The sequence below is a fragment of the Schistocerca americana genome, chromosome 2, assembly GCF_021461395.2.
Source record: "Schistocerca americana isolate TAMUIC-IGC-003095 chromosome 2, iqSchAmer2.1, whole genome shotgun sequence".
Lineage (NCBI taxonomy): Eukaryota > Metazoa > Arthropoda > Insecta > Orthoptera > Acrididae > Schistocerca > Schistocerca americana.
Window position 1 is genome coordinate 493,898,819 of NC_060120.1, and position 25,731 is coordinate 493,924,549.

The 25,731-nt window shown below is 44.1% G+C and overlaps 1 protein-coding gene across 1 annotated transcript in view; it reads right to left on the reverse strand.

Annotated features, from left to right (window-relative positions):
• The window catches only part of LOC124594122 (neuropeptide CCHamide-1 receptor-like), a 92,870-nt gene extending 67,447 nt beyond the window's left edge, over window positions 1–25,423 (reverse strand). The window contains exons 1-3 of the mRNA XM_047132478.1: window positions 25,133–25,423; window positions 14,180–14,512; window positions 12,879–12,922 (exon numbers count right to left, since the gene is read on the reverse strand). Coding sequence (XP_046988434.1) covers window positions 12,879–12,922; window positions 14,180–14,512; window positions 25,133–25,423 — 668 coding nt within the window. The remainder of the gene's footprint in view (window positions 1–12,878; window positions 12,923–14,179; window positions 14,513–25,132) is intronic.
• Between the last annotated feature and the right edge of the window lie 308 nt (window positions 25,424–25,731).

Below are 25,731 nucleotides of genomic sequence, written 5' to 3' on the forward strand. Positions count from 1 at the left end.
GGGAAAACCGGAACAGAAGAGAATCGAAGCATTTGAGATGTGGTGCTATAGACGAATGTTGAAAATTAGGTGGACTGATAAGGTAAGGAATGAGGAGGTTCTCAGATGAAAAAAATATGTAACTTCACTCAATGCTTCCAGTTAAGATACTCACGTTTCTTTTGCACCATGTTGCCTTATTATATCTTCTTTTTTTCTCAATACTACTTGCACCGCACGCCACAGGAATTGTGATCTGCGTGGCTCACCTCTTCACTTGAAGCCACAGATGTCAGCGAACACTTCGGATACTATCGACAGCTTTTGGAGTAACATCGTTTATGCTTCCACATTCGGATTTACGGAGCGTAACGAAATGACGTTTTAAAAATTTCGGAGATTGTAGAGAATGGTACTTCCAAGGTTTTCATATAGACAACCTACAGGTGTACATGTGAAATGAAGTTCTTACAGTGCCAGGCACTTTCTACGTATTCGACAGCCTGAGAAACACCACGATACTGTAGTCAGGAAAACGTTTATGGGTAATAGACTACGGTCATATACTGTACAAGTAACGTTTGCAGTGAAGATTTATTCAATCTTCAACTGCCAAGATCGCTATAATCACTTGTTCATGCAGAGTACTGGTTGTAGCAATTCTCTGTTGCCATCCTCATATCTATGTTTACATCATTACACAATCGTCATTACACACAGATTCGAAGATGGCGAGAGAGAATTTCCGAAACCAGAAATCTACATGAATGTATGATTTCAACGATCCTGGGAGTTGAATCTTTTTTCAGTGCTTATAATAATACAGATCATCCTCATGCTGACGATGTCAGAAGTATATAACGTTTGCGACCTCATTATGGAGACGTGAAATTTCTATCTGAGGAAAGCGACGTAGACATTCTTGACAGTTTTAATACAAATCAGGGATGCGAAGAATTCGGCCCTGGCATGAGTGCCATGACGATCAACCTCACTGCACATTTCCCACACCGTCACACCACGCTGTCTGAGGGCGAGGAGGGGGAAAAGAGAGAAACTGAACGCACTGCATTTAAATGGCAGTGCAGTCGCACTTCATATACTTCGTTTCATGTTTCAGAATTCGCAACAACTTAGATCACAAACGAAACAAATTTTTACTATTATTAATTAATTTTGGTGCCCTAAAGACACAATATAATTTTTATCAGCATCAGCACGGAGGGGCTGTGGTCGCAATGCTGCTCTTCCTGACATTGTCCGTTTTTGTGACCGGTACCACTACTTCTCAATCTAGTATCTATTCAGTTGGCCTCAAAAAGGCTGAGTGCACCCCACCTGCGAACAGAACTCGGCAGATCCGGCCAGTGACCCTTCCAAGTACTAGCAAATCGCGACAGCGCTTATCGTCGTTTATCAGACGGGAACTGCTGTTACCACTGCGACACTAGTTAGCCACTAGTATTACAAATAGGTCTAAATTTTAGGAAGGAATTTCTGAGACCGGTCGTTTGGGCACAGAATTGTGTGGTAGTGAAAAATGGACTGAGGGAAAACCGGGGAAAAAGAGAATCGAAGCATTTGACATTTGGTGCTAAAGAAGAATGTTGAAAATTAGGTGGACTGATAAGGTAAGGAATGAGGGGGCTCTGCGCAGAATCTGAAAGGAAAGGAATGTATAGAAAACACGGACAAGAAGAAGGGCCAGGATGGTAGGACATCTGTTAAGACAACACGCAATAACTTCCATGGGTGTATAGGGAGCTGTAGAGGATAAAAGCTGTAGAGGAAGACAGAGACTGGAGTACATCCAACAAATAACTGCAGACGTAGTTTGCGAGTGGTAATCTAAGATGAAGAGGTTGGTAGAGGACAGGAACTCGAGGGGAGCAGCATGAAACCAGTCATAAAAAAACCACGATGTTAACGGTAGATCAAGTTCAAGTTCAAGAATTGACCCACTTTTAACTGAGTATTCGTGATTGTGATCAGAAAGCGATCACAGCAAGTAGGAAACATTCACTGTAAATACATATGCTGCACGTTTATCAAGCACTTTCCAACTTGACTTTATCGGCGATACTCATTTTATTTTCAAAAATTTATCAATTTCAAATATTTTCTCTGTGGGCCGGCATAACATTGAAAGCAATCAACAATTAATTTATATTTTTCATTTGTGTGACCATAGTGTCCGTACTTGCTTTATAAATCATGACGGTATTTTTGATCCGTCGTTGCAACTGCGAAAATGCGTGATTTTTCCACCAGACACGTTTCGCTTTATTGAGGTAAAGCATCATCAGTGGTCTGTAATTAAGTTATTTACGTTTAGATTTGCTTTTCAGACCGAAAAACAGTTCGTTAAGATTAAATTGATTCGTACTTTCGGTGATTTTTCGGGTGATTTCTCGCTTACATCGGGATATGCCAGCTGCTAGCACATCGTTGTTTTCCTGTGTTACACACTGATAATGTTGATCTAATTTTTAGCTGTTCTGTAGCAATGCATTTCTCGCAACTCACTTTTATGCGCACCACTGTATTCTGTATGTTTTTGTACTTCAAGTATGTGTTGCTGTTTGTGTTTTGTTGTGTTGCCAACATAACCTTTCGACTACTTTGTCTTTAACCTACAGCATTCTTTTTTTAATTACATTATTGTGTGTGACTAATTCTATTTAATTTGGTTTCTATATATTTATTTACTGTGTAAGAGGAGAGGAGGACTAGCAATCGAGAGATCTATTTTTTATTGTAGGGGGAAACCATGATGAGTGGACATAAGTATATAGCAGTGTCATGGAGTGTGAGTTAGAGGAGAAGGTGAGGAGCGAGAAGTGAAATGAAACTGTGAGTGGGGGGAGGGGGGGGGGGGGTTGTTTTGGGAGAGTGGGAGGTGATGAAGGAGGGAAAAGGCTCTTTTCTTTCTCATGTAATTTCGTCAATTATTGTATATGGAGTTTGGTTTCCAATATTTATCTGGTCATTGAGCAACTGTTTATTTTGTGTTAATGCATTTTGTATGTGGAAATTTCCTTGGAAAGGGAGGAGGTGTCTGTGTTTACTGATTTTTGTGATATTCATATCGTTCTCAATATTGCTTAGCCACTTGTGTTCTTCTTTTAGATGATCTGCAAATGTTGGATGATTTGTATGGTATCTGAATGCTGTGATGTGTTCTTTATTTCTTGTGTCAAATGTCCTGCCAGTCATTCCAATGTATATCTTCTCACAATCTCAGCACCTGAGCTGATAGATACAACATTGTTGGTATCTGTCTGGTTTTGATTTTAGTTTTGGGATGTGCTTCTGTATGGAATTGTTGGTTTTGTAAGCAATGTTTTTGCCTTGTTTTTTTGAATATGTCTCCTATTTTATGAGTGAATTTGTTGTGGTAGGTCACTTTATGCCATTTTTTTTATTGTAGTGCAAGTTGTAAGAGTTAGTGTGATTTGCTTAGTTTTTTTTTTCATTATTTGTCTCTTTAGTTTTTTTTTAATTTGTCTACCATAGCTTGTTTGTGTCCATATTTACCCATTATAAAACAAATAGCATTAAAAAAATGGACACGAAGAAAGATTGCTAGACAAACTAAACAAAAAAAATAAAGAGACAAATAATGAAAAAAACTACCCAAACCGTAGTAACTCGTAAAATGATGCGAATGATCAAATGACTTTTATTTTATGTGGATAACTATTGTAGATATCTGTCGTACTAATGGAAGTTTTATAAGCCAATAACCTTGTCGAATGGACATGATTCTTATATTTTCGTCTTACAACATGTTCATCGATTTTGAAGTTTTTATTTGTGATTTGCATATGGACAAGGGAGCTAATGTGCGTTTTAATAGAGCTAACGTAGTAATTTTACGCCCGTCGGTTTCATAAACGGTGTGACATTCGAGCCACATATGATCGACAACTGCCGTTGCAGCGCGTTGCGATCACGTATGCCACGATGATGCATACGTGCCGTACGCACAAGTCGCATCGTGTCTGAGCGTTCAGCAGCAAACTGAATTCGGCACCTTCAACATGACTTTCAACAGCACTGTCCGTGTGCCGACATCTTAAGTAACGAGTAATAATAGCGGTGGAGCAAGCAGCGTGGTAAGGCAGTCAGCACTCGGACCGAGCTTTCGAACGCCAACATTGAGGGTGCCGAGTTCAATGTGCCGCTGAACGCTCAGGAGCGATGCGACTTATGCGTACGATACGTGTGAATCGACGCTGTACACACGATCGCAGAGCTCTTCAGCGGCAATTGTCGGTTCTACAGACATTAAAAAAAATTTTCTTCAGCCCGGTTCCCAGAACTCCTAATAGACCTTGGTTTTTGTATCACAGACACAGTCTTTTTGACTGTTCAGAGTTGTCACTTACCCTGCCCAAAGATGTAAACAACCATGCATGAACAGCGCCTATTAGACGGAGGGTGTCCGACAGCGAATCAGCTACAATCATTACACCAGGAACGAGGTAGACGGCTCGTGTTGTCTGTAGTTCAGTCATGCTTAGACGGTCAATACCGCGATTCGATCGCGTCCGCATTGTTACTTTGTGCCAGGAAGGGCTCTCAACGAGAGAAGTGTCCAGGCATCTCGGAGTAACCCAAAGCGATGTTGTTCGGACATGGAGGAGATACGTGGCATGTTCAGTCCCAATGGGGCACTGTTAAGTGGGGCGTTCCCCAAGGGGCGGTGCTGGGGCCGCTGCTGTTTCTTATTTATATAAATGATATGCCTTCTAGTATTACAGGTAATTCAAAAATATTTCTGTTTGCTGATGACACCAGCTTGGTAGTGAAGGATCTTGTGTGTAATATTGAAACATTATCATATAATGTAGTTCATGAAATAAGTTCGTGGCTTGTGGAAAATAATTTGATGCCAAATCACAGTAAGACTCAGTTTTTACAGTTTCTAACACACAATTCAACAAGAACTGATATTTTGATCAGACAGAATGGGCATATTATAAGCGAGACGGAACAGTTCAAGTTCCTAGGCGTTCGGATAGATAGTAAGCTGTTGTGGAAAGCCCACGTTCAGGATCTTGTTCAGAAACTAAATGCTGTTTTATTTACCATTAGAACAGTATCTGAAATAAGTGACAGTTCAACACGAAAAGTAGTCTACTTCGCATATTTTCATACGCTTATGTCATATGGTATTATTTTTTGGGGTAAATCTTCTGATTCAAAAAGGGTATTTTTGGCTTTAAGACGGTCGCTCTAGCTATATGTGGTGTAAGTTCGAGAACCTCTTGTCGACCCCTATTCAATAGTCTGGGAATTCTGACATTGCCCTCACAGTATGTATTTTCTTTAATTTCGTTTGTTGTTAGCAATATTAGCTTATTACCAAGAGTTAGCAGCTTTTACTCAGTTAATACTAGGCAGAAATCAAATCTACATGTGGAATGCACTTCCTTGACTCTTGTGCAGAAAGGATTGCACTATTCTGCTGCATCCATTTTCAATAAGCTACCACAAGAACTCAAAAATCTTAGCAGTAGCCCAAAAGCTTTTATGTCTAAATTGAAGAGTTTCCTCGTGGTTCACTCCTTCTATTCTGTTGAGGAGCTCCTGGAAGCTAAAAAATTAATCAAACTCCAGTGTCACATTATTGATATTCTTTACTTACGAATTGTCGCCTGAATACGTTTCATGTATTTCATTTAACCTGTTTCTACTGTCTCGTTACAATTTCATGTATTGACTCGTTCCATGACCATGGAGACTTCTCCTTAATTTGGTCTCACGGAACAATAATTAAATAAACAAATAAATAAATACAGAGAGACAGGAACTGACGATGTCACGCCTCGGTCAGGCATCCCAAGGGTTACTACTGCAGTGGATGAGCGCTATCTACGGATTATGGCTCGGAGGAACCGTGACAGCAAAGCCACCATGTTGAATAATGCTTTTAGTGCAGCCACACGACGTCGTGTTACGACTCAAACTGTGCGCAATGGGCTGTATGATGCGCAACTTCACTCCCGATGTCCATGGCGAGGTCCATCTTTGCAACCACGACACAATGCACAATGCACATATGTCTTCAACCAGACAATCGTTGGAGAAGTCAGGTTACGTTCCATTCGGAAAGTGGGTGCACTCAGCGACTGTTATGTGCAGCAATCAGTCGTCCTTTTTCTTGGATTTTATTACGCAAATCCAGATTTCGGCTAGTTCTTTAAACCGTGACTGACGCCCGAACAACAGGGACTTACATTCATTGACAACAGAAAATAGTGCATTGAGAAGGGCTAACTACTAGCCGAATCTGGATTTGCGTAATAAAATCGTAAAAATAGATGACTCATTTCTGCACCATATAATTTATACATTGGAGATTTGTTTGGGGCAACCCGGTCAGGCTAAACGCCTTAGACACAATTTTCCAGCGAGTGCAGAAAGGTGGAGGTTCCCTGCAGTTTTGGGGTGTCATTATGTAGAGCCGATGTACGCCTCTAGTCGCCGTAACGGCTGTACGAAACGTGAATTCGAGCCTTCTACCGATAGTGCAACCATATCGGCAGCATATCGGCGAGACATTCCTCTTCACGGACGACAATTCGCGTCACCCATCGTGCACACCTTGTGAATGACTTCCTCCAGGATAACGACATCGCTCCACTAGAGTGACCAGCATGTTCTCCAGACATGAACCCTATCGAACCCTGGGATAGACTGAAAAGGGCTGTTTATGGACGACGTGACCCACCAACCGCTCTGAGCGATCTACACTACACTGAATATGCCGTTGAGGAGTGTGTCAACAGGGCCTTGATGAACTTGTGGATAGTATGCCACGACGAATACAGGCATGCATCAATGAAAGAGGACGTGCTGCTGGGTATAAGAGGCACCGGTGTGTGCAGAAATCTGGACCAACACCTCTGAAGGTCTCACTGTTTAGTGGTAAAACGTGCATAGTGCGGTATTCATGAGCAATATAAAGGGCAGAAATGATGTTTACGTTGATCTCTATTCCAATTTTCTGTACAAGTTCCCGAACTCTCGGAACTGAGGTGTTGCAAAACTTTTTTTGATGTGTGTTTTTATGCTCGCGCGTTGCCCTATTTACGAATTGGACGGGCAATAAAAATTCTACGTTAGCTCTATTAAAACGCACATCAGCTCCCTTGTTGATATGCTAGTCATGTTGTTCTGTCTGTAGTAAACAAGAAAACAAGTTTCAGTATTAATGAACATGTTGTAAGTTAAAAAGGGAAATGCCATGTCCATTCGACAAAGACATCGGCTTAGAAAAGTTATAAATTGTCCGATACACATTTACATTAGTTCTCCACATAAGATAAATTTTACTTCGTCATTCGCACTTTTCAGTATAATCCTAAGGTAAATCTTACTTGATCACTGTTCCTATTGTACTTCAGAATCCTTAAAACGTGTGAAATACAAAACTTGCAACAAGAAATTGCAAAATATCTTACTGAAAGTGGTGCAAGTTGCCTTGTAAATTAACAGCATCGGAAAAACTCACTCCTCAGTAAGAGTACACTTATACAGCGTGAAGCGAAATTTGTGCTCTCGGGCTTCGCAGCGCGACTCCTCACATGCCAGTGATAAAAAATATCTCTCACAAAATTTCTTCCGGTTAGTACATTCGGCAGAAAAAGGACGTTAAAAGGTGGCAATCGGGCAACACTGTAGCCACATGTATGGTAACTACCGTTGTCAGCACCTATTAGTCGTGCTGCGCAGTTGCTGTAGTGGACAGAATTTTGGGTTAGCTGCATGCTAACCCAAAATTCGACGCTGGGTTGAGGCACATGTTTGGGAGATTGGTCAGCTTTGAAAGAAGCCCTGTCCACATCGTTGGCGTAAATTTATTCGCACCACTTCATCTACTAGATGCGAAACCTGTTGTCTTTGTACCCTCCTCCAATGGTCCCGTAGATTAATACCAAATATTACACTTGCCTCGTTCAGGTCCATTACATTTCGTAGGGCCTTACATTACCAGTAGGAATAGCAACGCGAACTGTAAATAATGTCGAAACTCAGTTACTATTTGTTTGTGTTATGACCATGGTCCCACTAATTATGCCTTTGAGCATTGAGTCTGCTTACCGCATGCTGTTAAGTACGTATCTCAATGCATTATTATTATTATTATTATTATTATTATTATTATTATTATTATTGTCCTATCAATGGGATTGTGGAAACATCACGTCTATTACCGTTAGGGAAACAGTTCAGTTCGAAATCGAACATTTCACAATTAGTGGTGACGGAATGAACCATGCAGAACACTATCTGTCAGAGGGGTAATGTTTGATAGGTGGAACAGCGCACAGGACTGACGGCGTGTTTGTACTGTATGTGCTGTCCAACAGACAAGGGACAGTTGCGAGCAGAGTAATGCACCCGTGACAGGCTACATTGTACATGCGTACACGTATCGAATTTTTTCATTGTAAATTTCTAAAGCAGTGTGGCAGACGTATGGCACACACAGACAATGAATATGTGGATGTGCTTCTGGTCCTTGGTGCATATGATATCCGGGCTTGCGTTGCCGATCGTGAATACGCTGCTAGATATCCTCGTCGACGCCATCCAGATAAAAATGTGATTCGTGTTCTGGAGCTGCGCCTTCAGAGGTCAGGTTCTCTCCTTCCATCGTCGCAAGACAGAGGTTGTCCACGGACTTGCTAGCTACTGAGCAAGCTATTCTGGATGTCATACACCAAGAAACTCAGCGAAGTTAACTCCCATAAGATATCACACACATTTGAACATTTTTTTGATGCGCTGGAAGATGTTCAACTACATGTTCGGCAGAGGATGTTGTTCCAACATGATGGTGCACCTCCACACTCTGGAATTAATGTGCCACACTATTTGGACAGAACGTTTCCAGGGAAACGGTTCGGACGTGGAGATCCACCGCGTTCACCTGACCTAAATCCCCTGGATTTCTTCCTGTGGGGACACCTGAAGGAGCACGTGTACTCTACTCCGCCGACAAATGTGGAAGAATTGGTAGCGCGTGTTCATGCTACTCTTGTTACTGTGTACGCAGCTTTGCTGCGAAGGGTTCTCAGCTGTATGATCCGGCGGGTTGGGCAGTGTTTGACGTTCAGGGAGGTCGTTTTGAGCACCTGTTGTTCTGAGGACAACGTATTCAGTTGTGAAGGTCATACGGTTATTAATATTGACATTATTATTATCACTGGTTGCTAATGTGCGACATCTGAACGCACATATTACAAGTAGTATAAATGATAGGTAGATGTTGTGCTATTGTTTTCACCTTTAGCATCTCGAAACTGATATTGTCTTTGTAGTAATTCCGCCATATGACTGGTCTTTCGTTTCAGTTGTCTATTTCTTATTTGCCTAATCACGTATTTGTTATGTTCAGCGTTACAAAATGTAAATTTAGGATACATGTGACCTACGAAACGGTATATATTACAGTATGAAATGTCAGAATTAAATTAGCAAATAAAAAATGCACCCAACGGCGGATCGAACCATCGACTTTTTGCGTGCTAACCCAAAACTCTATCCAGTGCTCCAACTATACAGTACTGACAGAGATAGTTATCACACATGTTGTTACAGCGTAGCAGATTGAAACTCTTTAACGTCTTTTTTCTGACGGATGTACTTGCCGGACAAAATTTTGAGAGAGACATCCCCTTATCGCTGGCATGCGAGGAGTCGTGCTGCGAAGTCCGAGTAAGTGAATTTCATATCACCCTGTATATACGTAACGTCGAAAATTATGGACTCTACTTTCATTGAACTACTAAGAAAGTATCAGGACCTATTAGCAAACGTGAAGGTTAGTAATACTTTTCAAATCTTCGACTCTACTCATTGCGCTATACCGTCCATGAGTGCTACACGCCCATACTTTGGGTCTTAAGATCTGAAAGCTTTAATCTTATATGGTGACAATTATTGAACAATATGAAAAAGAAACGTAAATTAGTTACCAACTACGGTGTGCACACAGTTTATTTAACATGTAAACGTCACTTAGGAATTCGGATTTTTGATATGCCTGCCACCATTGGCGATGATGTGACGCAGACGAAGAGCGAAATTTGGCATGGCTCGCTGAAGTGTCGGAACATTGATACCATCGATGACCTCCTGAATGACTGTTTTCATCTCAGCAATGGTTTTTGGGTTATTGCTGTACACCTTGTCCTTAATATAGCCCCACCAACATGAGTCGCATGTGTTCAGAACCCGAGAATATGGCGGCCGATCAAAGCCTTTGCCAGTGGCCTCTGGGTATCCCAGAGCCAGATTGCAGTCCCAAAAATTCTCCTCCAGGACGTCGAACACTGATGCTTCGTTGGGATCGAACTCCGTCTTGCATGAACCACATCGTGTCGAAAGCAGGGTCTCTTTGCATAATGGAGATGAAAGCAACTTCCTAAACCTTTACGTACCTTTCAGTCGTCACCGTGCCATCAAGGGAATATCGCACCTATTATTCCGCAACTGGACACTACGCGCCACACAGTCACCCGTTGAGGGTGAAGAGACTTCTCAACCGCGAAATCGGATTTTCAGTCCACCAAATGCGCCAATTTCGCTTATTGACGAACCCGTCCAACTGAAAGTGGGCTACGTCGCTAAACCAAACCAAGCATGCGCGTACTGTTTCTCATCACGGTCCGCGGCCAACCGTGCAGTATGATCGTCCTAACGCTAACCATTCAGACGTTATAACGATTTTATTTGATACTAGCTATACTCGGCAAACTTCGTTCCGTCTCTGAAAATCTTTGTATGTTATAGCTGACCCGGCAAACGTTGTTTTTCGCCATATAGATTATCTCTAGTCTATAAGAATAATGTATAAGTCTAACACAATGTATACGTCTAACACAATAGCCGTTGTTGGCAGGAGCTCGTGACGAAACAATAATAATGGTCGAAAACTGTGTAGGGAGTGAGAAAAGGCTTGCGCGGAAGTCCGGCAGTATCAGCCATTATTAGTTCTAGCGTTTTTACGGTAGATCGCGCGGATTTAACAATTGCAGCTGATACACTGCTCGTCCATGAGCATACAAACATAGCGGCAATTTCGTGTCGAAACGTGTTCGCCAGCATTATGAATAAGGCCAAGCGCACACCCATCGATTTTTATCGTACGTAAAAATATTGTACGATTAAATTATTTTAGAGGAACAAAGGAGAGCATGGAAACTTCTTTTTTCCGCTAAACGAATTTGATCGTACGATATATTTCCGCGCGAAAAAAATCGATTGGTGTGCGCTAGGCCTAAATGTCGGCTTGGCGAATGTCGGGTGATACCTAGTTAAACTTCACGGTCTAGTTACGTCGATTCAAAAATGGCTCTGAGCACTATGGGACTTAACTTCTGTGGTCATCAGTTCCCTAGAACTTAGAACTACTTAAACCTAACTAACCTAAGGACATCGCACAGATCCAGGCCCGAGGCAGGATTCGAACCTGCGACCGTAGCAGTCCCGCGGTTCCGGACTGCGCGCCTAGAACCACTAGACCACCGCGGCCGGCAGTTACGTCGATTCAAAGAGGGATATTCGAGTTGTTGCTTTTCGTACGTTTTCTTCAATTAGCTATCTATCGAATAGTGAAAGACTGTCACCGGTAGACACTTGGCGGGGATAACTGATCAAGTGACAATTGATCAGTTATCGACCGGGGTTGAAAATAATTAAAATACTATTAAAATATAGGGGTTGATGGTAGAAGGGTGAAAATTTAGGGTTGCGTGTATTTTGTAATGCTACATCATAAAAAATAAAAATAAAAAGTTCTGCCAACAAATAATAAAAATTTTTCGGGGTCGACCCCTCTTATCACTTAGGGGTATGAAAAATAGGTTACGACCGATTCTCAGACCTACCGAATATACATGTAAAATTTCATCAGAAACCATCGAGCCGTTTCGGAGGAGTACAGTAACTAACGCGAGAATTTTATGTATAAGGATAGTTCAGTAACTGTCACTCTCTAGGCAAGTTATTAACTGGCGTTTAATCATAGCAAACTGTATCAAGAAAATTTAATTTGTTACGTATCCACAGCGTGCCATTGGTTTGAAACGATATGCCTTCATAATACAAAAGCAAGAATAACTTTTTAACCACCAACTTGTGGTGTCCCGTTATTTTATTAACCGTACAATTAACGGCGCGTTTGAGAGAGATCCTCTATATTCAGAGGCTTCGAAACAGCATATATATACACTACTGGCCACTGAAATTGCTACACCAAGAAGAAAAGCAGATGATAAACGGGTGTTCATTGGACAAATATATTATACTTCAATTTACATGTGATTACATTTTCACGCAGTTTGGGCGCATAGATCCTGAGAAATCAGTATCCAGAACAACCACCTCTGGCCGTAATAACGGCCTTGATACGCCTGGGCATTGAGTCAAACAGAGCTTGGATGGAGTGTACAGGTACAGCTGCCCATGCAGCTTCAACACGATACCACAGTTCATCAAGGTTAGTGACTGGCGTATTGTGACGAGCCAGTTGCTCGGCCACTATTGACGAGACGTTGTCAGTTGGTGAGATATCTGGAGAATGTGCAGGCCAGGGCAGCAGTCGAACCTTTTTCTGTATTCAGAAAGGCCCGTACAGGACCTGCAACATGTGATCGTGCATTATCCTGCTGAAATGTAGGGTTTCGCAGGGATCGAATGAAGGGTAGAGCCACGGGTCGTAACACATATGAAATGTAACAGTTCAAAGTGCCGTCAATGCGAACAAGAGGTGACCGAGACGTGTAACCAGTGGCACACCATACCATCACGCCGGGTGATACGTCAGTACGGCGATGACGAATACACGCTTCCAATGCGCGTTCACCGCGAAGTCCCCAAACACGGATGCGACCATCGTGATGCTATAAACAGAACCTGGATTGACGCGAAAAAATGACATTTTGCCATTCGTGGACCCAGGTTCGTCGTTGAGTACACAATCGCAGCCGCTCGTGTCTGTGATGCAGCAGCGTCAAGGGTAACCGCAGCCATGGTCTCCGAGCTCATAGTCCATGCTGCTGTAAACGTCATCGAACTGTTCGTGCAGATGGTTGTTGTCTTTCAAACGTCCCCATCAGTTGACTCAGGGATCGAGACGTGGCTGCAAGATCCGTTACAGCCATGCGGATAAGATGGCTGTCATCTCGACTGCTAGTGATACGAGGCCGTTGGGAACCCTCCTGAACCCACAGATTCCGTATTCTGCTAACAGTCATTGGATCTCGACCAACGCGAGCAGCAATGTCGCGATACGATAAACCGCAATCGCGATAGGCTACAATCCGACCTTTATCAAAGTCGGAAACTTGATGGTACGCATTTCTCCTCCTTACACGAGGCATCACAACAACGTTTCACTAGGCAACGCCGGTCAACTGCTGTTTGTTTATGAGAAATCGGTTGGAATCTTTCCTCATGTCAACAGGTTGTAGGTGTCGCCACCGGCGCCAACCTTGTGTGAATGCTCTGAAAAGCTGATCATTTGCACATGACAGCATCTTCTTCCTGTCGGTAAAATTTCGCGTCTGTAGCACGTCATCTTCGTGGTGTAGCAATTTTAATAGCCAGTAGTGTATAAGGATAGTTCAATGACTGTCACCCTCTAGGTACGTTATTAACTGACATTTAATCATAGGAAACTGTACCAAGAACATTTCATTTGTTATGGATCCACAGTGTGCCGTTGCCTTGAAGCGACATACCTTCATGATACAATAGTTACTATAATTTTTTAACCACCAACGCGGGGTTTCCCGTTATTTTATTAAACGTACAATTAACGGCGGGTTAGCGAGGGATACTGAATTTTCTGAGGCTTCGAAACGGCATATATATATATATATATATATATATATATATATATATATATATATCTGTGTGTGTGGACTTCAGCTGAAAGCCAACAGGGCGTCTAGCGACTCTGTACTTTACAGAGATGGCGTGCATGTGACGTAGTTGGCGTCCTTCCATCTTTTTGGCATGGTTCAAACGCACGTTCGGAACATCTGTCATGCTCTATACGTTCTGGAAGACGCCCTCTGTGGTTTTTCCACTCTATAACCTCACCAATTCGGCAAGTTTATAGCTTAACGTGGGTCCGTGTGCTGATACCTTGAAGCTCTGCGGCGGGTAAGCGGTATACTGACCGTGCGGTGACGACAGGGGCCGCGAGCTCCTTGGGGAAAGGGTAGCAGACTTGTATCCTGCGCAGGGCGCCCGCCTCGCACTCGTTGATGGCCTCCTCGGTGACCTGCGTGTAGAGGGCGGTGGGCACGGCGGCGGCGGCCGCCAGCAGCCAGATGGCGGCCAGCAGCAGCGGGCCGACGCGGCGCGAGGCGCCTGCCACGGGGCCCGCGATGGCGCAGTACCGCTCCACGCTGAGCGCCGTCAGCGTGAACACGGACACCGACACCGACACCTCGCGAGCCGTCTCCGCCAGCTTGCAGATCACCATCCCGTACGGCCACGACTCCACCTGCGCACGAGCCCAACCGGCAGCGTTTACCGCACCAGCAATCGCTCCGTTCACATTCACACTGGAGAGCCAGAACATTATAACCACCTGCTTAATTACCTGTCTGTCCGTCTTTGGAACCAAATACGTCACTGGTTCTGCGTATGACGGATCCGACAGTTTGCAGGTAGATTGGTGGAGGTACGTTGATAGATCTCTACGCACATGTCATGCAGTTCGTGTACTGATTTGCGTACGTGGTGATGGCACTCAATAGTGACCCACATGGGTTCCCCAGGAATTTTACATCAGGCGAATATGGTCACCGAGGCATCAACGTGAGTTCACTATCACGCTCCTCAAACCAATGAAGCACGGTTCAGATCCGAGACACCGACAGTTATACTGCTGAAACATAACACCAAGCATTAGGGGATGAATATGGTTTGCAGCTGTCACTACCACACATCCCATGCAAGCGAAGCCTCTGTGGAGCGCTGCACGTTTCGAGCCGGGGTTCACCTCGATGACGGCATATGTGGAGACGACCACTGATTGACTCAGTCCAGAAAAATGTGATTCACCCGAAGAGCCGAAACGTTTCGACTGACCGACGGTCTGCTCCCGATAGCCCTGTGCCCACTGCAATTGCAACTGACGATGTCGTTGGATCAACATGTGAACACGTAAGGCTGGTCTGCTGTGGAGCTCCATGTTCAAGAATATACGATGAACGATGTGCTCCGAAACACTTATGCGTGCACCTGCGTTGTGCACTTTCGGCAGAGATGCCATTGATCACCATCTATAATATTTTACAGAGCGGACAACTCTTCGAGCCCCACGTTCTGGAAAGAGTCGTGGACGTCCAACCGTTTAGCACCTAGTTGTAATTTTACTCTCCTTCTAACTCTCCCTGTAGATGCTCACGACGGCAGGACGTGAACATTCGAACAGGTTCGCCGTTTTCCGCTGTGGCCGAGTGTTTCTATGCGCCTCAGACTGGAACCGCGCTACTACTGCGGTTGCAGGTTCGAATCCTGCCTCGGGCATGAATGTGTTTATTGTCCTTAGGTTAGTTACGTTTAAGTAGTTCTGAGTCTAGGGGACTGATGACCTCAGATGTTAAGCCCCATAGTGCTTAGAGCCAGTTTTCGCCTTTTTCTAGATACTCGTTCAGAAGTTCTGCTCGATAATAGTCTGCCCTTTGTCAGATCCGCTTATCTCAGTGAATTTCCCCATTTACCGCGCATATCTACGTTAGGGGTGTACCCCGTCCGTGTCTGACCCTCTTACATAATTTTGTTACCGTGCCACGTGCCAGCAACGCCACCAAGCGGATTCCAATGACGCGTTAGGCAGTGGTCGTAATGTTTTGGCGTATCTGTGTATAACAGCGAGGCTCGCCACGCTGCGATTTACTCGCCTCTTTACCGACATCTGGCAAGGCTTCGGTGCTCGTAAGATTGCTTCTGCGTCAGTTCCTGCAAGGAACGCAATATTAACTGTACCGGGTCGTTCACAGCTATTTCGGACCATCCTTCTAAAACAAAAAGAAACTTGGATAAACGCAAATTTATAGTCAAATACAGTGAAGGGAAATAAATTAATGTAGAGATCTCAAATTTCAGGAATACATTTGTGTAGGTATCTTATTTAAATGATTAACATTTACATTAACATTAACATTAGAAGCTTTTGAAATGTGGTGCTACAGAAGAATGCTGAAGATTAGATGGGTAGATCACGTAACTAATGAGGAGGTATTGAATAGAATTGGGGAGAAGAGGAGCTTGTGGCATAACTTGACTAAAAGAAGGGATCGGTTGGTAGGACATGTTCTGAGACATCGAGGGAGCACCAATTTAGTACTGGAGGGTGGCGTGGAGGGTAAAAATCGTAGAGGGAGACCAAGAGATGAATACAATAAGCAGATTCAGAAGTATGTAGGCTGCAGTAGTTACTGGGTGATGAGGAAGCTTGGAGAGGATAGAGTAGCATGGAGACCTACATCAAACCAGTCTCAGGACTGAAGACCACAACAACAACACAACATTGTAGGATCAGTGTTTAATGTAAGCGCGAGATAATCCATTGTAAATGAGAAATGCCGGTACATTACTAACAGGTGTAACCGCCAAAATGTTGAATCTGAGCGTCAAAAGTTGCATGCACTGTGTTGTACAAGTGTCGAGTGTCAGTTTGTGGGATGGGGTTCCATGCCAGTTGCACTTGGTCGGTCAATACAGGGGATGCTGTTTGTCGATGACGCTGGAGTTGCCGTCCGATATTGTTGCACATGTGCTCGATTGGAGACAGACTATGGCAACATGTCAACACTGTGCAGACCATGCTGGGTAGCAAGAGCAGTATGTGGGCGGGCGTTACGCTGTTGAAAAACACTCTCTGGAATGCTGTTCATGAATGGCAGTCAGGGAGCTTGGGATAACCACGAGAGTGCTCCTGGTGTCATACGAAACGGCAACCCAGAGTGTAACTGCAGGTGTAGGTCCAGTGTGTTAGTATGCAGACAGGATGAATGATTGTCCTCATTTAGCCTCCTTCTAACCAACAGACAGCCATCACTGACACCGAGGCAGAACCAGCTTTGATTAGAAAACAAGACATACCTCCACCCTGCCTTCGACTGAGCTGTCGCTTCGTAGCAGTGAAGCAGAAAAACTGTGGTGGTTTCGGTTCAGTGGAATGAACGCTACGAGGCTACCTCCTCGGAGCTGACCTTTAGGTAACGATTTGTAACAGTTCATTGTGTCAGTGGGGTGGCTTACGCCGTACGCGATGATCTTCCATTTCGATAGTGCCACGCGACCCTTCTGGAGCCCGGTCTTCTTGCAACTGTACATTCTCGTGATCAGCAGCAGTCGTGTGCAGTGGCTACATTCCTGCCAAATATTTCTGCAGTACTGCAGAAGGAACAACCAGCTTCTCGTAGCCGTATCACACGATCTCGATCAAACTCAGTGAGACGCTGATAACGACGCCTTTGTCACCTTTAAGACAGTCTTTGACATCAAGTCAGCATGTCCATTCTCAGAGCCAGCTAACATTCAAGATCGTTACAGCGTGTGTTTAAAGCAAACCTGATTTCCACTAGCGCCACCGAGCGAGGGGATGCAGTTATCATCACAATGGACTCTTTACCGAATGAGATGGCGCAGTGGTTAGCACCCTGCGCTCGCATTCTGGAGGACTACGGTTAAAACTAGCGTCCGGCCATCCTGATTTAGGTATCCCGTGATTTCCCTAAATCGCTCCAGGCGAATGCCGGGATGGTTCCTTTGAAAGGCCACGGCCGACTTCCTTCCTCATACTTTCCTAATCCGATGGGACCGATGACCTCACTGTTTGGTTTCCAACCCTCAAGCCAACCAAACAACCGCTGGACTCTTATCCTGGAGGATACCGGCGTCCGGCCATCCTGATTTAGGTTTTCCGTTATTTCCCTAACTCACTTCAGGCAAATGCCAGGATGGTTCCTCTGAAAGAGCACAGCCGACTTTCTTCCCTAATCCGATGGGATCGATGACCCACCTATCAACCAACCAACCGACAAATAAGGCCACTCTCATGCGACTGGTGCGGAATTTCAATATATATCATATTTGATTGGTAGAAACACGCCTACGGACTTCCGTGTAAGTCGCACAACTCCTTCTCGGTGTTGCGATGTTTTATCCGCCAGAGTAGAATGACTGTTTGTGCTATAAGTAAATTTCACAGGCAAATAGCCGGCTTTGAAGTCGATACAATTAATTGAAACTTTGACAAGTTGTCGTGGCACTCCATGCTCATCATCAGTTTGGTTTACGACAACATTACATTCCGCACCACATTCAGCTAGACACCACTCTACCGGTCAAACGTTTTCGATCACCTATCTCAGTTACGGAATTTTGATTAAACAGGGATTTCGTTTAGAATATTCTATCATATCTCCATTCTGATAACAAAACAAATATAAAAATGTAAAGAATAAGTGCCGCTGTTGTGTATTTGGCTGGCTGTTTGCTGTGAAGTTGCCGATGACTATCCAAAAAAACAGCGATATTCCTCTTAAGACGGTTCCGCTCGAACAGACCTCATTCCTTCTGCTGTCTGTGAAGCATTCACTTCGCATTAGCGTACAGCACCCTGCGTGCATCTAGAAGTGTACGTGTTTACCCGATTAGGTTTATACCTTATTACCTAGGCCTAGTCCAATCGACAGTAAATTAGACGTTGCAGCGTTTCCCCCAGCCATGTAGGGGAGATAAATTCATATGCGGAGAGAGTAAGCGTCAGATGACTCGTACTGTACTTGAATCTCGTGGAACTAAACAGTAATGGCAGCAGCGCCAGTCGCAAAGCCGTCTCCGTGAACGAACTACGAAAGGGTGCACAGTGGCCAAGAAACCTTTATTACGCAGACCAAGTAAGGTGAAACGATTCCAGTGAGCACAGCAACAGAAAAACTGGAGCGTTCAGTAATGTCTCGAGGTGTTATTCACGGATGAATCTAAGTTGGAAGCATTTGGAAGCCATGGTCGGATATTTATTTGTCGACTTCGTGGAGGACGCATAATGAGTCAGTGTGTGACGCCAAAGGTTAAGCACGGTCGAGGGTCGGTCATGGGTGGGGATGTATGGTGGGTGATAAAGTCGGTTATGTAATGAAAATTAGTCGAACCTTAAAGAAGAAAGAACATTCCAGTTACATCTGACCGGAGGCGTGGGTGTCTTTTGTAGGAGGACAACGATCCCAGAAACGCTTCTAAATTGCGCAGAGGGTACGTCAACAGAAAAGAGAAATGTGGGGAGCTTAAGAGTACGATCTGATCAAGTCAGTCACCTGACTTAAATCACATTGAACTCTTCTGAGATAAACTTCAGAAGGAAGTCAGAGTATTGAGGTCATCTAATACTGAAGAACTATGGAATAATTTGCATGCCTGTTGGACTACAGTATCTTCAAAAACACTACTAATCTCGAGAATGCCAAGAGCTTTAGCTGCTGCTTTGAGGGAAAAGGGTGGATATCGCGTAGAGGCTATAAGTTAAACTATATTAACGATAGAAAGAGAAAATACTTATTTTGTTGGCCTAGTTAGTTTATACGGTGTGTTTGTACATTGAAATAAAGTATGCAGCGCTTGTCATGGATGATCGGAAACTTTTGATCGGTAGTATAGGTTCCTGGCGATTTCACTTCCTGTTGATATCCACGACAAATTCATTCCAGTTATGTGTATTTTAGCAACGTTAAGCATATAAAGACAGTACTTAGCTGTACTTGGTTGCACTGAACAAAACCTTGGCCGAGCGGTTCTAGACGCTTCAGTCCCGAACCGCGCTGTTGCTACGGTTGCAGGTTCGAATCCTGCCTCGGGCATGGATGTGTGTGATGTCTTTAGGTTAGTTGGGTTTAAGTAGTTCTAAGTCTAGGGGACTGATGACCTAAGATGTCAAGTCCCAAGTGCTTCGAGCCATTTTAACCAATTTTTTGAAACAAAACCTAAATACTGTATTTGTGTGTATGTGTGTGTTTGTGAGCTTGCCTCTCTTCTAAACACATTTTACTCGATGCCAAAGACGTGCATTGTTACGCGTCTATGAGAACCTCCTTTATACTTAGATCTTTAAGGAGAAAGAGAAAGCAGAAAGAGACAGGAACAGGGTTGTGGATACTTTGCTTGTTCTTTCAGAACGGGTGTTTACCGTTAATGTAGATGAACCTGTCGGTGCCGGGAAGATTACATTAGTGGTAGCTGGTGACGAAATACAAGCTCCTAAGAATTCATGTAGGGTGCAATTTTATGACATTGAAGAGCAATATGGAAGTACCACTTCCGTTATACATTGGAATTTAGGTGTCTGAGGCAGCAGAAATGGACATGGGCTAAAAATGTAAATGTCGTGTGACTAGGGCCTCCCGTGGGGTAGACAGTTCGCCGGGTGCAAGTCTTTCAATTTAACTTCACTTCAGCGCCTTGCGCGTCGATGGGGATGAAATGATGATGTTTAGGACAACACAACACCCAGTCCCTGAGCGGATAAGATCCCCACCCAGCCGGGAATGGAACCCGAGCCTTAGGATTAACATTCTGTCGCCCTTACCGCTCAGCAACCGGGGGCGGACGGACATGGGTTGTACGAAAGCGATTAAGTATGGGGATAACAACGGGGGTGATTGCAAAGCGCAGTAGTTTCTGCTCCACTGGGTGATAATGGGAGTTGTGTTGAGGCCACAGAGCCGGAGGGTGCACAGGGAAGTGCATGTGACGTTGCTTTCTTGCATCGTAAAAGTGAAACCATTGAAGGTATTGTTGTTTTAATACACCAGGGAATACAAAAGAAGTTGTTGTTAGTTGTGTTTCAGATGTTGTGGTAAACACGGTTCACGAGCGTATACACTGAGGAGCCAAAGAATCTGGTATACAGGCCTAATATCGTGTAGGGCCCCCGCGATCACGCAGAAGTGCCGCAGCGCGACGTGGCATGGACTCGACAATAATCTGAGTAGTGCTGGACGGAACTGACACCATGAATGTGCCACAACACAACGTGGGGTGGACTCGACTAACATTTGAGGTAACGTGGGAGGGAACAGACACCATGAATCCTGCAGGGCTGCCCATAAATCAGTATGAGTACGAGGTGGTGAGATCTCTTCTGAAGAGCACGTTGCAAGGTATCCCAGATTTGCTGTGTAATGTTAATGTCTGGGGAGTTTGGTAGCCAGCAGAAGTGTTGAAAGTCAGAACAATGTTCCTGGAGCCACTCTCTAGCAACTCCGGACGTGTGGGGTGTCGCATTGCCCAGCTGGAATTTCCAAAGTCTGTCGGAATGCACAATGGACATGGATGGGAGCAAGTTATTGGACAGGGTGCTTTCGCACGCCGTCAGAGGCGTCTCTATACGGATCAGGGGTCCCATATCACTCAAACTGCACACGCCCCACACTATTACAGAGCCCCCACCAGCTTGAACAGTCCACTGCTGGCAAGCCGGGTCCAGGGATTCATGAGGTTGTCTCCATACCGGCACACGTCCATCCGCTCGATACAATTTTAAACGAGACTCGTCCAACTAGGCAACATCTTTTCAGTCATCAACAGTCAATGTCGGTGTTGACGCGTCCAGACGAGGCGTAAAGCTTTGTATCGTGCAGTCGTCAAGGGCGCCGAAAGCCCATATCGATGATGTTTCGTTGAGTGGTTTGCACGCTGATTCTTGTTGGTGGCCCAACATGGAAACCTGCAGCAACTGTAGAAGGGCTGCACTTCTGTCACGTTGAACGATTCTCATCAGTCTTCGTTGGTCCCGTTCGTTCTTGCACGGTGCTTTTCCGGCCGCCGCCATGTCGGAGATTTAATGTTTTACCGGGTTCCTGATATTCGCTGTACACTCGTGAAATGGTCGTTCATGAAAATCCGTACTTCATCGCTACCCCGGATATACTGTGTCCCGTCGCTCGTGCTCCGACTATAACGACACGTTCAAACGCAATTGGAGCAGCAGTAAACGATCTAACAACTCTGCCAGACACTTGTTATCTTACACAGGCATTGACCATTGCAGCGCCGCCTAGTTACATATATCTGCATTTGAACGCGCGTGCCTAGATCAGTTTCTTCGGAGCTTCAGTGTATTTCCACAGGAACACAGTGAACAGAGAAAAAAGTGGGTTATCCAGTCGACAGGGCTGAATCTGTTGAGGAATGTACGTCAGAGGTTCAGAGTGTGGTAAGAGGGTCACTGCCTAGCAGGGCAAGCAGCTGACGTGGGCAGCGAGTTGTTCATAGCACAGCGAAAGTCTAATGTACAAGCAGCAACCTCTTACCATGGCAAAAGTAGTCGTCTATGCGTCAGCACGGCCAGGGAAATTGAACGAGGCGTGATTTACCTCACTGAGGCACAACAAATCATGTACAGAGATTGAATAAAAGTTTTCTTTATTGTCAGCAGTGTTCCGACTGGGCCCTCCGTCCTGTGACCATCATCAATCAATCCACTGAATGCGACTGCACTGCTCATTTGGTATTCATTCACACTGCATGTTATTCCTCACAGATTCAGTATCTCACTTCCTTCAACACCGATTCTTCTGTACGATTCTCTTGAACTGTCTAACCTTTAGCATTAATAAACTATGATCTGTGTCTAATCTGCTCCTAGGTACACCAACCACTTCACCTCAGGGTGGCACTTACAATCTACTTTCTCAACATTTGCTGGATGTATTCCAACCTCTGTCTTCCTCTACAGTTTTTGCCGCTACAGCTCCCTCTAGTGCCATGGAAGTCATTACCAGATGTCTTAACAGACGTCCTATCATCTTGTCCCTTCTCCTTGTCACTGTTTTTCATATATTCCTTTCCTTTCCGATACTGCACAGAACCTCATTTCTTACCTTATCAAAACGCCTAATTTTCAACATTTGTCTGTAACACCACATCTCAACTGTTTTCCCACAGTCCATGTTTTACTACCATACACTGCAGTGCTCCATATGTATATTCTCAGACATTTCTTCCTCAAATTAAGACCTATGTCCGATACTGGTGGACTTCTCTTGGCTGGGAATGCTCTTTGTTCCAGTGTTAGTCCTCCTTGCTCCGTCCGTACTGGTTATTTTGCTGCCTAGGCAGCAGAATTCCTTAACTTCATCTATTTTGTGACTGGCAATCCTGATGTTAAGTTTCTCGCTATTCTCATTCCTTCTACTTCTCATTACTTTCTTCTTCTTCGATTACTCTCAGTCCATATTATGTACTCCTTTGACTGTTCATTCCATTCAGGTGATCATTTAATTCTTCTTTACTTTCAATCAGGATAGCAATGTAATCAGAGAATCGTAATATTGATATTCTTTCAGTTTGAGATTTAATTCTACTCTGAACTTTTATTTTATTTTCATCATTGTTTCTTCGATGTAGAGATTTAACAGTAGGGTTGAAAGACTACATCTCTGTTGTTACACAATTTCCAATCCGGGCACTTCGTTCTTAGAGGTCCACTCTTATCATGCCCTCAAAATTACCTCTCTGGTGCCTTTATCTTTCCTAAAGCCAAACTGATCGTCATCTAAAACATCCTCAGTTTTCTTTTCCATTCTTCTGTACGTTATTCTTTTAAGTAACTTTGATGCATGAGGTGCCAAGCATATTATACAGCACAAAAGTAACGCCACAGTGTGCACACATTCGTAACACTCACGTACACTTAATAGACATGCGAGACACCTCTCGTATATTCACAAGGAATATACGCAAAGGGAGAATACCCATTCCAGCATGCAACTGAACCCGCCCCGTGATATTTCCCAATCAACAATGCCACACCACATTTAAATTTATATCAGAATAGGGTATAGATCATTCACTACTCAGAAGTTGTTCAAAACTTACTGTTTCCACTGGTAACCTTCGTGACTCACTCCAAAAGAAATACATAACGATTATTTCATAGATCTAATTTACTTTCGATACCTTCAATATTTTTACAGTATACTGAAATATTCTCCACCATCGTGGAACTAAGATCCCTATACATGCGCGACAGAAGTGAGGCTCAGCACCTTCAAGCCTTGTTTATCAGTCTTTTTAAATACTCATCAACTTCAAATCTCATTGCGAGAAGGGATTCGTTCTTTACCAAACAGGTGATTATCACACTGTACCAGATCAGAGTTGTAGGGTAAGTGTTTCGATACTGCCTACTCAAGCTTTGTGATCTCAATGATGGTTTTCTCACTGACATTTGGTCTTTTTCTACGTTAATTGTTTTGTTATTCTGCACATACTCGTTTCTGCTATTCCCACTCGAATTCACAGTTCATTCGACGTTGCGCATCTCTAAGCGAAAATCAGATTCTGATCTTCCAAAGAAACAGTGCACCGCCGTATTTCCTGGAGTACGCAAGTCCATATGTCCATGTGAGTGGATACGTCGACCTGGGTCAGTTACTCGACCGCCTATTTCGCCAGATCTGTATCCTGGTGAAACTTCCTGACAACTAACAAAAAAATAGTTATAAATAAATACTTTAACATAAAGATAAACCAAAAGAATTAAAAAAAATAACTGTGTGCTGGACTGCCACAGGAATGTGGAAAGTCCGCCTTTCGAGAGAAAATCGTCTACCGACTGAGCTACCCAGGAGATTCGAGGACCAAATGGATAGATAACGGTTCCGAGTCCCATTCGGGGACACGTTTTTGATTGGCTAGGAAGTTTAATATCGACGAACACTCCGCTGCAGAGTGAAAATTGGTTGCCGTCACTTGTTGACTTGAAAATTCTATTCCATGCGGGCAACGTACTCTCGCTACTATCAGTTCTCACAATAAATTTTTACTACAGTCGACACAATCGACTTGAGAGTTTCAGGAACTTTATGCATGTTTAAGGTAATTATCATTTGCAGTTCCGACTCAGATGCACATTTTTAATGAGGATGCGTGTTTTGATCTCCAGATCTAAGTACGTACTCTGATATGTGGCTGTGAGTAGACAAGAGGGGTTGTTGACGCGGCTACTTACGTCTGAAGATGATCCTTAGTGATCGAAACATGTAATCTACTTAAAATGTGCAATTGAGACTAAACAATAAATGAATGTCGGGCAGATTGAGATGCATACCGTGTAGATGGTGGAGATGAAGGGCACGCAGGTGAGGATGACGAGCAGGTCGCCCAGCGCCAGCGACAGGATGTACAGGTTGGGCGAGCTGCGCATGTTGCGGTGCCGTATGAAGATGAGCACCAGGGTGCCGTTGCCGAGCACGCCGGCCGTGAAGATGAGCAGGAAGATCACTGGCACCAGGTACGTCTCGATGCGCACGTCGAATGGCAGGTGCTCCATGTCGTGCTCCCCGGTCCAGTTGGAGCCGCCGGCACACTGGTCACTGTCGTTCGCCTGCAACACCGTCATTCCTGTCTAAAATTTTGTTACAAAAGAATTTTATTATGTGGAACATGATATTCTGTTTCGTAAATTGTAGTACTAATGAATTTGGAGAAAACCTCATCACTGCTTGATTTTTTGTTCTGGGAGCAAAAAGGTGGAGGATGGCGTCCACAGTCAACAATTTGAAAAAAACCTACTGTAACTGAAACAAAATTTGGAATGGCTCCACGTTTAGCTGTAGAGCCAGAGCTGTCCTAAATTCTAGGGTAAATTTTTAAAGGTGGTGCAGGATTCTAAACACCTGTAATATCATGTATCGACGTCACCCCACG